The sequence below is a fragment of the Cervus canadensis genome, chromosome 22 (genome assembly GCF_019320065.1).
Source record: "Cervus canadensis isolate Bull #8, Minnesota chromosome 22, ASM1932006v1, whole genome shotgun sequence".
Lineage (NCBI taxonomy): Eukaryota > Metazoa > Chordata > Mammalia > Artiodactyla > Cervidae > Cervus > Cervus canadensis.
This window is the reverse complement of record NC_057407.1, coordinates 16,631,795-16,649,134: the sequence shown is the minus strand read 5'-3', so window position 1 is coordinate 16,649,134 and position 17,340 is coordinate 16,631,795. Positions and strand designations below refer to the sequence as shown.

The 17,340-nt window shown below is 37.1% G+C and overlaps 1 protein-coding gene across 2 annotated transcripts in view; it reads left to right on the top strand.

Annotated features, from left to right (window-relative positions):
* DNAH12 (dynein axonemal heavy chain 12) overlaps positions 1 to 16,292 on the top strand; it is a 177,223-nt gene extending 160,931 nt beyond the window's left edge. Inside the window, exons 65-73 of one of the 2 annotated variants that reach the window (XM_043443267.1) lie at positions 272 to 409; positions 1,709 to 1,942; positions 2,226 to 2,414; positions 4,342 to 4,445; positions 6,557 to 6,761; positions 11,787 to 11,924; positions 12,373 to 12,464; positions 14,796 to 14,863; positions 16,019 to 16,292. In XM_043443267.1, coding sequence (XP_043299202.1) covers positions 272 to 409; positions 1,709 to 1,942; positions 2,226 to 2,414; positions 4,342 to 4,445; positions 6,557 to 6,761; positions 11,787 to 11,924; positions 12,373 to 12,464; positions 14,796 to 14,863; positions 16,019 to 16,209 — 1,359 coding nt within the window. In that variant the 3' untranslated portion in view covers positions 16,210 to 16,292. The remainder of the gene's footprint in view (positions 1 to 271; positions 410 to 1,708; positions 1,943 to 2,225; positions 2,415 to 4,341; positions 4,446 to 6,556; positions 6,762 to 11,786; positions 11,925 to 12,372; positions 12,465 to 14,795; positions 14,864 to 16,018) is intronic. The other variant, XM_043443266.1, reaches the window with a different exon arrangement.
* The last annotated feature ends 1,048 nt before the right edge of the window (positions 16,293 to 17,340 follow it).

Genomic DNA, 17,340 nt, shown 5'->3' with positions numbered 1-17,340 from the left:
AGGTCTGCTTAGGCCTCTATCCGCAGCCTTCCAAACTGTCAGTGTACAAAGGCAGACTAAGGGCAATGCATACGTGTTGGTACAAGATGTAGAAGTCATGAGATTGATATTTTTTATAGTAAGCGTTGTTTTAGATAGTCTTTCTAAATAAAAGTTTGTAGAGATACATGATCATAGAATCTCACAATGAAAGGTCATCAGCCCCCCCCCCCATTTTAATAATGGAAATCTGATCAGAATTTTTTTCTTGTTGCATATTTTTGTCTTAAAGGCTTGGGAAAAGTTGCTGTTTGGAGTTTGCTTTTTTCATGCCCTTGTGCAGGAGCGAAAGAAATTTGGTCCTCTTGGATGGAATATTCCATATGGATTTAATGAATCCGACTTACGCATCAGTATTCGACAACTCCAGGTAAAATGAGAAAGACTGATATTGATGGGGGATCACTGTGTACCAGGCCCTAGGCAATTCGCTTTGCTTAGAATAATTTATTCACTTCTCCCAACAACACGAATAGTTGGCTGGATGGCAGTAATAATTATAATTTTGGCTTATAAAAGATATTTTTCCATCTGAGTTTTTCTGCCACAAATAATGGGAACCCTGATTCAAACTGGCTTAATCCATAATGAAACTTTTTATCCTACGTGAAAAAGAGTTGCAGAGGACAGACAGACTCTGGAGTGGGTTTTTCAGGAAAAGTGTTGCTATCAAAGACCCTAGTTCTTTCTTTTGGCGGTGCCCTCCTTAGTGTTGGCTTTGTATAGGTCCTCACTATACTCTCCTCTTAACTTCCTCTCAGTCAGATCTACAATTTACCTCTATCAGTCAACAAAAACAGTAGAAAGGAATTTATTGAAAGAATTTTGCGCAGGTCACAGCATCACTAAGATGGCTGGACAGCCATGGCATCCAGTGTCATATCCAGAATCATACCATGTCTGGTAAGAGCGTTGCTTCTGCCCCTGTTACATATTAGCCACTGCAGCTCTCCTAGGTGCCACTGAGACTTCATCTGCTGCACATTCTCTGATGTCATCAGAAAAGATCTTTTGCTGTCCCTGATTCTCTGCACAATGAACTCCAGTCCGGCATGGCTGCATCTGAGATTCCAAGCCCAGGCCACAGGCCTAGGCTGTAGCCATAAGGGGACTGAGAAAGCGAGTGATCAGTTTTTTTCAGTTTCTGTAGACTTGCAGTGAAACATGAGATGCATGAGCTGGTCAGCATCCTCCGACAAACAAACAAAAGAACAAATGTCCACTATAAGTTCCTGCTCACTCAGACTTTGAACTAGGCACATTACTTACATTATCTGCATGAATTCTAATCCTCACAGCAACACTGTCTGGTGGGTATTATCCCTGTTTTGGAGAAAACCAAAGCTAAGAAGTAAATTTACCCATTGAGGTAGGATTTGAACCTCAAGTCTGTCCAACTCCAGTACTTTCCCATCATTTCTGTCATGTTTTACCAACCATATCAATCCAACTAGAGAACCAGAGGATATGTATATTCTGCCTCTCTGCTGTGATAAGGGCCTTAACATGAGGCTTTAAAACAACCTTGATGATAGTTGTTCCAACCCCACTTCCATGTGTATAGATTGATCAGTGATTGATTGATTGATAGGTATTTAAAGCCATGTTAAAATGGAAATGAAGTGAAGCACACTATGGTTTTTCTCATTTCATTTTTGCTTTGTTTCAGTTATTTATCAATGAATATGATACAATTCCGTTTGAAGCGATCTCTTACCTGACTGGAGAGTGTAACTATGGAGGTAGAGTGACGGATGACTGGGACAGACGTCTCCTCTTAACCATGCTGGCTGACTTTTATAACCCACACATAATCGAAAACTCTCATTATAAGTTTTCTCCTAGCGGAAACTATTTTGCCCCTCCCAAAGGCACTTATAATGACTACATTGAATTCATCAAGGTAACTGATATCACTGAAAATAGGGTTAGATTCAAGTGTGATTTTCTTAAAAGCAAATAGTGAAGTAGTCCCCCATAATGTATAGAATTAGACAAGTATTAGGTACAATCAGCTTTCAATACAGTGTTTTTGTTTCTAGTAGTTACTGAAAACTGGAAAAGTTTGATCCCTCTGTTGTTTGATGTTTAGTTGATTATTAACCCTTTTCAGTCTGCACGTGTCTACCTTATGAATTAAAGTACCCAATTAAACTGTAATGCTTGTTGAATTTATTTTCCGGTAGAAACTTCCTTTTACTCAACACCCTGAGATATTTGGATTACATGAAAATGTTGATATCTCTAAAGATCTTCAGCAAACGAAAACCCTCTTTGAGTCCTTGCTCCTCACCCAAGGAGGCTCCAAGCAAACAGGATCTTCAGGAAGCACTGACCAGATTCTACTAGAAATTACCAAAGATATTCTCAACAAGGTAACACTTAGCTTAAAATGTCTTACTTGGAATATAACATAAATCAAAGCGGGACTGAAATGTCAATCTGAAAACTCCAGGTAGCAATGTTGTGCCTGAGTGAGATACTTTGCTTTTCTGAACATTAGTTTCCAAACTGGAAAAGTGGTGATAATAGTACCACCTATGTAAGGTTCTTGTGAACATTCAGGGTATCATTAATTTGAAGCACTTTGCATAATGCCTGGCAAATATTAAGTTCCTAGTAACTAGAGTTGTGGAGCTACTGACTATATGATTTCTTATCATTTCTAAATAAAAATGGTGGACCTACTCTTTTTTTAAATGGGGGAAACTGTCTGCACTTGCTGGTTCAAGAACGGAATGCTTTTTAATCTATACCTTCAGAATCGAGGAGGCACAGGGAGGTAAGAGCAGCACTAAATTAGCAGCTACAGCTTCCCCCGACCCACCACACTGCATTCCAGTGTACTTAGCCCTGGTAGAATGGAACGGTGCTCTCTTTTCTCACTTTTTTCTGCCTTAAACTGAATGGAGAATTACTAAGAAGGAAGTGGCAACCCACTCCAGTGTTCTTGCCTGGAGAATCCCAGGGACGGTGGAGCCTGGTGGGCTGCCATCTATGGGGTCGCCCAGAGTCGGACATGACTGAAGCGACTTAGCAGCAGCAGCAAGAGGACTTTGTAGCCCCAAGCACAGATCTTCACAACTCCTCTCCAGGATGAGTACTATAATTATCCCCGTATTTCAGCATCAGGCACTCTGACAGAGCGCAAACTGACCTTGCTCCGTCTGCCTTGTAAGTCCACGGATGGCACCGAGTCGGCTCTCCCAGGTGGTACCCTTGCCTTACGCCACTCCTGAAGCAGAGCCTACTCAGACTTGGAAGCTTAGTCTGGCTGTGGCCACTGGAGACAAGCAGTGAGCAGCACTGCCTGCTGCCCTAGGGTGAAAGCAAACTAACATTCTCCCGTCTCTACCCGTGGACTGCTACCTCTCACCCCCAGACCCTTCTGCTTGTGTGATTTATCTCTTTGGGGAAAGGTTCTTGTCCTCCCAAAAGGCTGACTCTTACAAGACCCCAATAGGAAGTTACCTGGCAGTGGCACATGGGACTTAATTGGGGTAGAATGGTTGTGCCAACCAACCATTGGTGTCATACTTTGAATGATGCCACCTAGTGTGACTTAGAATTCTTTTGCACCACCAAGGGCCATCACCTGGGGACAGTCTGGGTGCTCAACTTTTTAGTTTGGCACCTCCCTCATAGGGAAATTTCTCATAGGGAAATTCCTTTAAGAGTGCAAATGCCAGTGTCACGGGGCTTGCTCACAGCCCCAGAATCCTCGTTATCACTTCTTCTCAACCATCTCTGAGATGCATCATTAAAATCAGATACTCAATGACTTTCTTTCTCCCTAAGCCCTGGAACCTTGCTACACTTACACACTAATTATTTGGTTGTGGTGTAAACAAAGCTATTTTGAGCCTGTTGATAATTTATTGAAATAAATATGAAACAGTTGTGAAATGATATATCAGTTTTATTAATGGAAAATAAAATCCAATTTACAAAAGAAAATGACACAACTTTTTAGAAATGTATATCTTCTACTCAGTGCTATATCCTACAGGAAAGAGCATGGGCCTTAGTGTTAGAGACCTATGGATTTAAACGGACTGCCTCTGAATTGTGTACCTTTAGGCATTTATTTCACCTCTGTGTACTTAAATGTTCTCATCTGTAAAATGGAGATAATTATGGCCACCTGAAACTGTATGGCAAGGATTACATAATATTTGGAAAGCACCTGGCATAATTCTTGGCACATAGTAAGTGCCTGATGTCAACTATTACTGATATTATAGCTGAATGAAACTGTTCATTTTGAGAGTAATATGTGATCTTCAAATTTTATTCTCTTAGCTACCAAGTGACTTTGACATTGAGCCAGCACTGCTCAAGTATCCTGTGAGATACGAAGAGAGCATGAACACGGTGCTAGTGCAAGAGATGGAGAGATTTAACAAGTAAGGAGCTCCACACCCAGTGATTCAGAAAGCTACCAACCAGAGCTGACAAAAAGATTCACCAGTGTTGAATCAAAATTTTAAGAAAAAATTATCAAAACTTGCCATTTCATTAGAATTTGTCTCCTTTGTCTCCAGTTGCATACTGCCCCAGAAGGGAGCATATCTTTTTTTTTTTTCTCATTTTATTTATTTATTTTGTTGTTGTTTTATTTATTTTTATTTTTTAAAAATTTTTTATTTTTTATTAGTTGGAGGCTAATTACTTCACAACATTTCAGTGGGTTTTGTCATACATTGATATGAATCAGCCATAGAGTTACACTTATTCCCCATCCCGATCCCCCCTCCCACCTCCCTCTCCACCCGATTCCTCTGGGTCTTCCCAGTGCACCAGGCCGGAGCACTTGTCTCATGCATCCCACCTGGGCTGGTGATCTGTTTCACCATAGATAATATACATGCTGTTCTTTCGAAACATCCCACCCTCACCTTCTCCCACAGAGTTCAAAAGTCTGTTCTGTACTTCTGTGTCTCTTTTTCTGTTTTGCGTATAGGGTTATCGTTACCATCTTTCTAAATTCCATATATATGTGTTAGTATGCTGTAATGTTCTTTATCTTTCTGGCTTACTTCACTCTGTATAAATGGGCTCCAGTTTCATCCATCTCATTAGAACTGATTCAAATGAATTCTTTTTAACGGCTGAGTAATATTCCATGGTGTATATGTACCACAGCTTCCTTATCCATTCATCTGCTGATGGGCATCTAGGTTGCTTCCAAGTCCTGGCTATTATAAACAGTGCTGTGATGAACATTGGGGTGCACGTGTCTCTTTCAGATCTGGTTTCCTCAGTGTGTATGCCCAGAAGTGGGACTGCTGGGTCATATGGCAGTTCTATTTCCAGTTTTTTAAGAAATCTAATGTAAAAATGACAATGAAAAAAGAGATCTGCTTACTGGTTAAAAATATTCATTAATCATAATTTTTCATCCATCCATTGCTCTTCTCCTCAGGAAATAAAGCTGGAATGACCATTATCTAAGCCTATATGTAGATACATATTTAGTCATTTTTCTGCCCACTTTCTTCCTAAATCTAATCTAGATTGGTTAGGTACCCTAAAATAGCAAGCAGATTATTTGCTTTGAATTTTTAAATTGAATTTTCTAAAGCTCAATATTGGCTTAAAGAATAAAGAATTGTTTTAGTTATGAATTTTCTAGTGTTTCCAAGTTTAACTTTCCAGACTTACTGACTTTTTAAAATAAAACATATTAAAACCCTATAGTGCCTTAATGAATTTAGTATCTCTTATACAAAGACCATCTAGACTTGCCTGGTGGCTCAGTTGTAAAGAATCTGCCTGCCAATGTGGGAGACATGGGTTTGACCCCTGGGTCAGGAAGACCCCCTGGAGAAGAAAATGGCAACCCACTCCAGTATTCTTCCCTGGCAGATCCCATGGACAGAAGAGCCTGGCAGGCTACAGTGCGTGAGATCGCAAAGAATCAGACACGATTGAGCAACTAAACAATAACAACAATACAAAGACCATATGTGTTTGTACATAATAACATATTGTCTCTCAGTCGTTTAGGCTTATAGCCTAAAACCCTCACTTGAGGTATATTTATGATGTTCTTAGAATTTGGGGCCTAAGTGGGAAGCAAAGTACTTATAAGGGTATGAATGAACATACACTTTAGATTTTTATGCAGTGTTTCCAAAGTTTCAACCATTGCATTGCCCCTTTATAACTTTTCCCATATTTGCATGTCACCTGTAACATTATTTACCTGATATTTTTCTTTAAATCATTCTCTGTTTAAATTAGCCTGGTCTTAAGCGATAATACCCAGAAGGCAATTTTGATATGCAAGTTATATTATTTTCTATATTTAAAAATGCATATGTAATAATTAAAATGAAAAATGTTCATCCAAGTATCACCTAAAATTACCTTACATTATGAAGTGGGAGGTGACCACATTTTGGGAAATACTCCCATAAAGCCGTGAATGATATCCTGCTCTTTCTTCTGGATAGACTGTATATTGATATTTATTATCATATATATGATGATGACACAATTGCTTTCCTTGCAGCTTAATTAAAACTATACGCAACACTCTACAGGACCTTGAAAAAGCTATTAGGGGTGTGGTCGTGATGGATTCTGCGTTGGAGGCACTGTCTGGCAGTCTGCTTGTTGGCAAGGTTCCAGAAATATGGGCGCAACGCTCATACCCAAGTCTTAAACCCCTAGGAAGTTACATCACAGATTTTCTAGCCCGGTTGAACTTTTTACAGGTTAAAAGTTATATATAATTTATACATACTATTTCATTTTTCTGCTTGTCTGAAGAGATACTAGAAACTGTCTGTGGTCACTTGAATGTCTCTGAGTTAGATGAAATGTATAAGTAGTTTCATGGTAATCTAACTGAAATTTTAGAGTATTGAGATGTATACATATTCCAAAGTGCTAAGTAGAAAGTTAAAATTTTATGTTACCCAAACTCAAGTAATACGTGACAGTTGTATTTCTGAAGATTCTGTTTGTGGTTTCTGTGACCACAACTTGGTCTTATGATTTTGATGCTGACAGTAAATCACAAAAAGAGCCTGAGGCTTGGATCAATCAATAATTAGCCATTATGTAGAAATCAGTGCATCTTATCTCTTACCTCATAAAGCCAGGGAAAAGGTGAGTGCTCTGAAATCTCTAAACCCTTCACCCCACAAACTCACAGGTGAAGGGTATGTATGCAGCACACTGTTGTCCTCCACAGCTCCTCTGCTTCTCCCCATCCTGTGGTTGATGCTTACATGGGGGTAGTGGTGGGGAGAGCCCCCAGAATACATTTTAGAAGTTTATATATATGATTTTTCAGTTGCCCCTTTATTACATGAAAGCTCTATTTGTTTTACTACAGAAGCTAGTAATAAAACAGCCTTATTTGTGAAGATGTGGATAGAGAGGCTTTCTCATAAACATCCCTTTTTAATTTTTGCCAATCTGATAGGTCAGTCGTAGTTTATTGTTTCAATTTGAGTTTCTTTGATTTTTAGCGAGTCTGTGCTTCTTTTTGTAAGTGTATTTGCCATTTGTATTAGTATTTTCTCCTGTGAATTGCTATTCATCTCCTTGATCAATTTTTCATTGGACTATTTTTGTTTCTTTTTATAAAAATTTTAAAGGTTACTTTCCATTTACAGTTATTACCAAATACTGGCTTTATTGTCCATGTTGGACCAATATCCTTGAGCCTGTCTTGCCACCCAATAGTTTGTGCTTCCCACTCGTCCATCCCTATATTGCTCCCCATCCCCCCAACTGGCAACCACTAGTTCTCTATTTTTGTGTCTGCTTTTTTTTTTTGCTATATTTACTTAGTTTCTTGTATTTTTTAGATTCCATATATAAGTGATATCATACAGTATTTGTCTTTCTTTGTCTGACTTATTTCACTTAGCATAACGTACTTCAAGTCCATCTTTGTTGCTTCAAATGGCAAAATTTTATTCTTTTTAATGGTCAAGTAGCATTCCATCATATGTGTATAGCCTGTCTTCTTCTTCTTTTTTTTTTTTAATTTTTTTTAATTTATTTTTATTTGTTTTTTTTTTGTTTTTTTTTCTTTCTTTTTTTTTGTTTTTTTTTCTTCTTCTTTTTTTATATATAGCCTCTCTTCTTTATCCATTCATCTATTGATGGACACTTTAGGCTGCTTCCACATATTAGCAATTGTAAATAATGCTGCTATGAACATTGAGGTGCATGAATCTTTTCAAATTAGTGTGTTTTTTTCCCCCCCAGTATATATCCTAGAGTGGAGTTTCTGGGTCATATGTTAGTTCTCTTTTTAGTTACTTGAGAAACCTCCATACTGTTTTCCATATGCCTGCATCAATTTACATTCCCATCAACTGTGTACAAGGGTTCCCTTTTCTTCACATCCTCGCCAACATTTGTTATTTATGTTCATTTTGGTGATAGCCATTCTGACAGGTGCAAGGTGGTATCTCATTGTGGTTTTGAACTTGCATTTCTGTGATGATTAGTGATGTTGAGCATCTTTTCATGTACCTGTTGACCATCTGCATCTGCTGTTTGGAAAAATGTCTGTTCATTTCTTCTGCACATGCTTTAATTGGGCTGTTTGTTTGATGTTGAGGTGTATGAACTACTTATATATGTTGGGTACTAATCTCCTATTGATCGTATCATTTGCAAATATTTTCTCCCATTCGATAGGTTGTTTTTTCATTTTGTTGACAGTTTCCTTTGCTATGCAAAAACTTTTAAGTTTAATTAGGTCCCATTTGTTTATTTTTGCTTTTATTTCTTTTACTTTAGGAGACAGATTCAAAAAATTACTGCTGTGATTTATGTGCAAGCATGTTCTGCCTGTGTTTCCTCTAGGAGTTTTATACTGTGTGGTCTTACATTTAGGTCTTTAATGCATATTGAGTTTATTTTTCTATATGGTGTTAGAGAATGTTCTAATCTCATTCTTTTACATGTGGCTGTCCAGTTTTCCCAGTAACACTTATTGAAGACACTGTCTTTTCACCTCCTAATGATTTGTAGAATTAACAAATTAAACAAATGAGTGGTCTGGAGATTTTTCCCCCCTTTTCTCATTTCTCTCTCACCGTTCACCTTGCTTATCTTCCCTTCCTCCAGCCTATGCCTTTTTTTTTTTTAAAGCTTTTTGCACACTGGCTGGCATCTCAGATTAAATCTGGGATCCAACATTTAATATGTATGTGACTTTGAAGAAGATACTCATCTTTTTGCACCCTGATTTCCTCATTGGCAAAATGGGAGGAATAATACCTAATTCACTGAATTATGGACTAAATGAGGTGATGCATGTAAATCAGCTAGCTCCTGGCATGCACTAAACACTCAGTAAATGGTAGCTAATTCAGAGATTTTATGGATATGTAAGTAGCTGACCCAGACATTCATGACATTCTTGGCTAAATGAAGACCTGAAGTGAGCAAAGGAATGTTCTATGTACTTGCTTTCTGGGTTCTTACAGCTTTCCCTGCGTGGTGCTCGTTCTGCCTGGCTTGTACCCTTACTGAGCTCCACCTCCTTCTTCACCTCTTCTTGATCTGGCAGCTGGTACAGTTGCAACACCTCCAGCATTGGTTTGTTCTCTTCTTCCCAGGAAGCAAAGCTGACTCCTTCCCATAGTGTGCTGCTCACTCAGAGACAAAGTTCATTTTATTGATTCATCTGTTCATTCAAATGTGAATTGAGACTCACTTTGTCAAAAGCATCTTGTCGTTAGACAGAGTTGCCAGGTTGCCTTCATTTTGCCAATAGCCCTCAGAGGATAACCTATGTATCTAAGAAAAAGTTAATTCAGTATAGTAAGGGATGTGTCATAAAAGACCAATATGTAAAACGCTCTGGGAATTCAAAAAAGGGAGAGAGTTTTTTTAACATAAGAAAGCAGTTGGTTTTTGGATGAGGTAGCATGTGAGCTGGTCTAAAGGATGAATGGTTTTGGACACTGCAAATAAAGGACGAGGGCTTAGAGACACCTGTAGGATGAAAGACAGTATATCATTTAGGACTGATGATTCTGTAAAATTTTTGGTGAAAACAAAAATTAAGTTCATTCCCTCATGTAACTGAAAAATCCAGGGAGTAAAGTGACTCCAGGCAGCTTTTGACCTAGAGTGCAAATGCAGTTACCAAATCCTGGCATCTTGCACTTCATTGCTTGGCTTCAGTCTCTGTGGGTTAACTCCACCCTGTGTTCTTGTTTGATAGCAACAGGATAGCAATAGAAGCTCTGACCTCATATCCACAAAACTGTTTAGAGTGAACCTTTTTCCCCAGAAGTCCCAGCAAGAGTCTATACATCTCTGGCTTTGATTGGGTCACATGTCCATTCCCAAATCAGTCACTATGACTGGAGTATGATCAGCTTGGCATGAATCACATGCCCACTCCAGAAGGTGGAGCTCCACCACCAGAGTGGTGTTTCAATTTAAATGTTAGGAGGGTTCATCCCATAGAGGGTTATAAGAGTCATGCCACTTTAAGATAAACAGAAAAAACAACAGAAGTTTACCAAGTGCAGAGAAGAGGCCACCATTTGATCAGAATGTCAGATGTTTAAAGGGGAACTAAAAGGGATAGACATATAAATACAATTTGGGACCAGCTTATGAAGTTTCTTGAATGGGAGACTTGAGGTTTTTTAGGCTTTACTTTGGTAGGGTAGTAGTAGATCACTGAAGTATTATATGAGATGTTGAGCCTGATCCAAACCATGCGTGGAGAGGTGTACTCTGGCAGCATCATTATAGATGTATTGAGCAGAGAGACGATCGAAACAAAAAGAGGTCCACATGATTTGGAAAGAAGACCAGTATATCTAAAGTGGAGCCAGAATCATGGTGTGGAGGCAGGGAGGTTAAGAGGATCAAGGAATTGGAATCAGCATATGAGGGCTATAGTTAGACAATATATAGGATTTCTAAAGACGGCTGCTTTTGAGTGGAATTAAGTAATATAGTAACCCCTCAAATACCTTACATTTGTCTTTTTACAGATTTTAATCTTTCACAACAAATAAAGTTTGTTTTATTCAGGTTAATGTTAAAATTAGTTTGAATTTCCCAAGAAGAGTAACTAGAAGGGATAAAAGGTAGGAGGGCCAACAAAGGTTGTATGTTTGGTGTCAGGAAAGAGAGTCCTGTGATGGAAAGTGTGGGCAGCATACACAGAAGCCAGAATCAGTAATTGTATGTCAGGTAATTCTTGAGTAATATAATAAATATATTTGCTATATTTATTATATAATATCTAATATTATATATTATTATGTATTATAATTTATATATAAATATATATTTATATTTTATATTTATTATATATTTATTTATATAATATATATATTATTTATATATAATATATTTATAAATAATATATATATTTATGTATAATATATTTATTTATATATTTATTTTATATATAAATTTTATAAATTTATATATAATTTATATATTACATATTCTATTCTATTCTATTATTAAAATTATATATATTATATTATCTGTACTATATATTATATATATTATATATATTATATATAATATACAAATAAAATATATTATATAATAAAATATTATATAATAAATATTATATTTATAATATACATTATAATGTTTATAATATAAAATATTCTATAATAAATAATATATAATAAAATAATATAATATATAATATATAGTATTATATATATTATACTATATTATGTTATAAATAAATAATATAATAAATAATGTTTGTTTTTCCTTTATAGGACTGGTATAATTCAGGAAAACCGTGTGTGTTTTGGCTCTCAGGCTTCTTTTTTACCCAAGCCTTTTTAACTGGAGCAATGCAGAATTATGCCAGAAAATATACCATCCCTATTGACTTACTGGGATATGAATTTGAGGTACAGTAAACTCCTTAAACTCCAGAGCATATCATTACATCAAAGGCATGTATTTAAGCAAGGAGGACATGAAGAATTCATATTTTTACTGCCCACTGCAAATAATTCTTCTTCTTTCCGTTCTTTGTATTTATGAAGAAAGTATATAGTATTTGCCTTGCTGTCTCCATGAGAGAATTTTTATACATCTCAATATTCAATTCAGATAATTCAACACTGCTTTTCTATTTTAGTGGAAATCAATATGATGTACAGTAAAACCAGATAAAATACTTTTAAAAGAACTGTATTATTTTACAATTACATTTCACTGAGAAAAAAGTATAGTTTAAGAAGCTATTATATGGACAAGCTTCTCTGAATGTGTTCTGAAAATTTAGGTAATACTTTCTTTATGAGACATTTACCTAGGGAGAAAATCTCTGCTAGCATTTGTTTCTGCCTCCAGGTTATTCCTTCTGATACCTCTGAGGAAGCACCAGAAGATGGCGTTTATATCCACGGATTGTATCTTGATGGAGCCCGCTGGGACAGAACAAGGTTAGTGGTTTCAACTGCAAAGACTCTCTAGTGGTAGCTGAATCATAGGTGAGATAAGCTGTCTGCTGCCCTTCATCCCTGCCATCCTCCACAGCCAAAAGGCTTCTTCTAGAGAATATGACAAGTAATAAGTAATATTAGAATTCTTGCCATAAATCATTATTCAGGCTGCAGCAATTAGTGAGTGAGTGGTTTTAGGTTCTGAACAATTTTGAGTTAATATTTCAACGGACTTACCAGTAGAAAAGTTAGTTGAATTTATTTTCCTTCTTCTGTTTTATGAGTTACCTTCTGTTTTGTAATGTGTCGGAGCACCTCACTTTTAAATAATTTACAGTTATAGTAAAGTTCCCATTTCTACTGGTGAATGGAAAACTTTTTCTTATATTTTGATGACATAATAAATAAATATTTAGAATAAATACTGAGGGAATACCCTGGCTGTCCAGTGGTTAGAACTTGGCACTTTCACTGCAGTGGCCCAGGTTCAATCCCTGGTTGGGGAACTAAGATCCCACAAGACATGTAGCACAACCAAAATAAATAAATACTGAATTTCCAGCATAGGAAACTAATCAATGCTTTGATGTGTATGTGTGTGTGTGTGTGTGTGTGTGTGTGTGTCTACGTAGACAGACAGATAAGAGAGAAAGGGAAAGATTATTTCCCTTGGAGCCCTGTTCTTTAACAATCCATTACTTAGCATAATCTTCTATTTCTGGAGTCAGGGTTAGACTTTCCTGTCAAGGAAGGGTTAAAAGTCAAGGCAGGGAAAGTTGCTTAAGAAGGAGCATGAAGTCAACATCACTCATTATCAGAGAAATGCAAATCAAAACCACAATGAGGTACCATCTCACGCCAGTCAGAATGGCTGCTATCCAAAAATCTACAAACAATAAATGCTGGAGAGGGTGTAGAAAAAAGGGAATCCTCTTACACTGTTGGTGGGAATGCAAACTAGTACAGCCGCTATGGAGAACAGTGTGGAGATTCCTTAAAAAACTGGAAATAGAACTGCCCTATGACCCAGCAATCCCACTGCTGGGCATACACACCAAGGAAACCAGAATTGAAAGAGACACGTGTACCCCAATGTTCATCGCAGCACTGTTTACAATAGCCAGGACATGGAAGCAACTAGATGTCCATCAGCAGACGAATGGATAAGAAAGCTGTGATACATATACACAATGGAATATTACTTAGCCATTAAAAAGAATACATTTGAACCAGTTCTAATAAGGTGGATGAAACTGGAGCCCATTATACAGAGTGAAGTAAGCCAGAAAGAAAAACACCACTACAGTATACGAACGCATATATGTGGAATTTAGAAAGATGGTAACGATGACCCTATATGTGAGACAGCAAAAGAGACACAGATGTATAGAACAGTCTTTTGGACTCTGTGGGAGAAGGCGAGGGTGGGATGATCTGAGAGAATAGCATTGAAACATGTATATTATCATATGTGAAACAGATCGCCAGTCCAGGTTCGATGCATGAGACAGGGTGCTCAGGGCTGGTGCACTGGGATGACCCTGAGGGATGGGATGGGGAGGGAGGTGGGAGGGGGCTTCAGGATGGGAAACACATGTACACCCATGGCTGATTCATGTCAGTGTATGGCAAAACCCACTGCAATATTGTAAAGTAATTAGCCTCCAATTAAAATAAATAAATTTTAAAAAAAGGAGCATGAAGGTGGTTCTACAGAGATGGTTCTAAGACAGGGATATGAAGAGAGTTAGCTGCACATAGCTGATGTGATTATTTCTCTCTTTTCATTTTCTTCATTCTCATGACGTTTCTCTTAACTTACTTTTTCTTATATATGTATTCATCTTTTCATTTCATTCTTCTTTCCATCTTGCAAGCAGACAAATATGCAGTGTAACATAGGAAAGATAAACTACATTTTCTAGGTGGAAAGCTCTATGTTTGAATCCTGACACCGGCACTTAAGAACTCTGTTACTGTGAGAAAAGTACTCAGCCTCTCTGAGTCTCCACTCTTCATCTGTGAAATAGGAATTGGAATGGGGCCAAGACGATTGTGAAGGTCAAATATAACAGCACAGTGTCTGCCTCATGGACATTACTTTTAAAGTGGCAGTAATTGATATTTGTCCACTATTTAACACATTACCTTTCCATAATTGTCTTCTGTTTTTCTCAATTTTTCATTGCCTTTTACTTGGTTTTGTTTTGACATTTTTCCCCTGCATATCTCTGGTCCTCTCTTGTATTAAAAGCCAATGGCTAAGTCACAATTTCTAAGATGCAAATTTTGTTTTACTTCTAATTAACATCTATCAATTTCTCTTTACAGTGGATTGCTTGCTGAACAGTACCCCAAACTTCTGTTTGACCTGATGCCCATCATATGGATAAAACCAAGTAAATATATTTCTAACAAAACTTGTAGAGTTTTATGGAGCATAATGATAGATATTTTTAACTGCTTTCCAAATAAGTCTCTGCTCAGACCTATTAGAATTTGTTCAATTATAATAAATACTGATTTAATGTTTATATTGGAAATATATTGTTCCCCCTTTTTGTGTTGTGTTTTTATTATTTTGTGACTATTATTTTGCCTCTTTTTGCTCTTATCACATGGGATATAACATTTTCTTTGCCCCTCCCCTTCACTTCTCCTTTTTCCAAGTTGAGAGCTTCCCATCAATATTTTGATTCTGAAGTGCCTTTGTACACATCTTAGAGGCACAAACAGGTTTGACACATAGTCTCCAGTTATTGACTAGAGTTTTCTGACTATAAGAAACTCCTAGGCCTAGGAACCAGCCAGGTGACCCAAGCCGCTAGGGGTAGACACCAGCTTTGACCCCTTGTAAAACCTACTTGGCTTCCTCCTTTTTGCCATCATCATTTTCCCACCAAATGTGAACAATTGAGGCTCATTCTTTCGTCCTTCCTCTCTATTTTTTCTAAATTCTCAAATAACTGTAAATGAAAACATTTACAAATCACCCAATTACCACTCAACCTAGTAAGTGTTTTTATTTCTAAAGCAGTTCATTTATAACTATGATGTGGCCTCAGTTTAGAAAGATTCCTAATATCTCATATCTGGCTCTGCAAGGATTGTGTAGAGATTCTTTTTGTGAGTGAGTGTAGTTTTCCAAGTAATAACCTGGTGAAAACTAATAGTAACTTCAGTTTCTTCTAATTTGTGGATTTCTTATATTAGAACTCTAAGCAACTGTGTTTCTCTTTTTGCGTCTCCTGCATTACCTATGCCGTGTTTTGTTTCTGCTTATCTCTCAAGTCCTCCAGTGTTTTCATACTTGCTAAGTGATCAGGTCTTTAAAATCACGTACCATATTGAAATCACTTACCTTGTTTCACAACCATAATTATATGCCAACTATAAAAAAAGAAAAACCAAAACAATAACTTTAAAATATTCAAATATCATAATCATGATCTGAGATTTAGTACTGGTCATTTTATTACAAGATAAATAGTTGTTCTTTTAGTACCAGTGACTGCCTTTCCTTTATCAAATGACTGTATTTCCTTTTCTTCAAGCTGTAAAGTCTAAGATCCTGAAGTCGAATGCCTATGTCTGCCCTCTTTACAAGACAAGTGAACGTAAAGGAACTCTTTCCACCACAGGACATTCTACTAACTTTGTCATTGCAATGTTGTTGAAAACAGACCAACCTACTCAACACTGGATCAAACGTGGGGTTGCTTTGCTTTGTCAGTTAGATGACTGAATTGGACATCTTAATAAAACATCTGAAAGAAGTTACAAAAAATATTGCCTCTGCTTACTTGAAAATATATGCATTATAAAACCCAAGTATCTTGGTGTAATTCTTTTAGGTGATCTTTGTGAATGGTCCTTACATTGTTCTCCTCCCTGATATACCACTCTCGATTGGAGTACAGCCCTCCAGATGGATTCTTGAGACCACAGACAACTGTGAGGAAAAACATGAAATGTGTATTGGAGTCATATGGAAAATCTTTGAAACTTATTTAGTTCCTTTTTTTTAGTTTGATATATATGTGAAAAACAGATTTGGGAAGACTAGCTGGATAAAATTTTGACTAATATCAAAAATTATCTTTTTCACAATTGTTAAGTCGTTTCATCAGCTTCAGTAATAATTTACTTTCTACTCAACTATTGTGATTACACACAGACATTTAAATCACATAAATTGTAAATAAGGAAAACACTGAAACAATTTCGGAACTAAACCCCTTCTGTCTGACTCTTAAAACGTCAGATCCGTTTTTCTCACAGTACCCCTGTGACAAGGAGAGGAAACTCAAAGCACTGAGGCTGACATGCAGAGGCGGTAGGACGACTGGGGGGAGATCCTGCACACGGGACGCGGTATCATGCTGCTTGGCATTTTCTTCACTTTTAATTGGAAATGCCAGGCGGGCTCTGTTATTTTTAATAGTTATTATTCTTATTATTTAGTATGCATGCATAATACTAGGGTGCATTATCCAGTTTTAAACATTTCAACAAAACAAAATTATAGTCAGAATTTTATTATCTTGTGTGGAGTTAATTCCTTCCTTAAGATTCCCTGGATATTCTAGGCTGCAGCTCTATAACCCAAAGAAAATGTAGGTGCAACTTCCCAGTGAATCAGGACCATAGGGACAGTCATTTTTGATAATTCAGTCAGAGCAAAATGTTTGGCCTCTCTCACATGAAAAATTGATTCTGGTTTGCCATGGCTATGTGCATGAGTCCTCAGAGGAAGAGTTCACCTCACATGGTCAGCCTCCTGCAAAAGCACTTTATTCCAGGAATGAAATGTTTCATCTTTTAAATTTCATGAATACAGCAGTGAAGAAAAGAGACCATGTTTCCAAACAGAGCC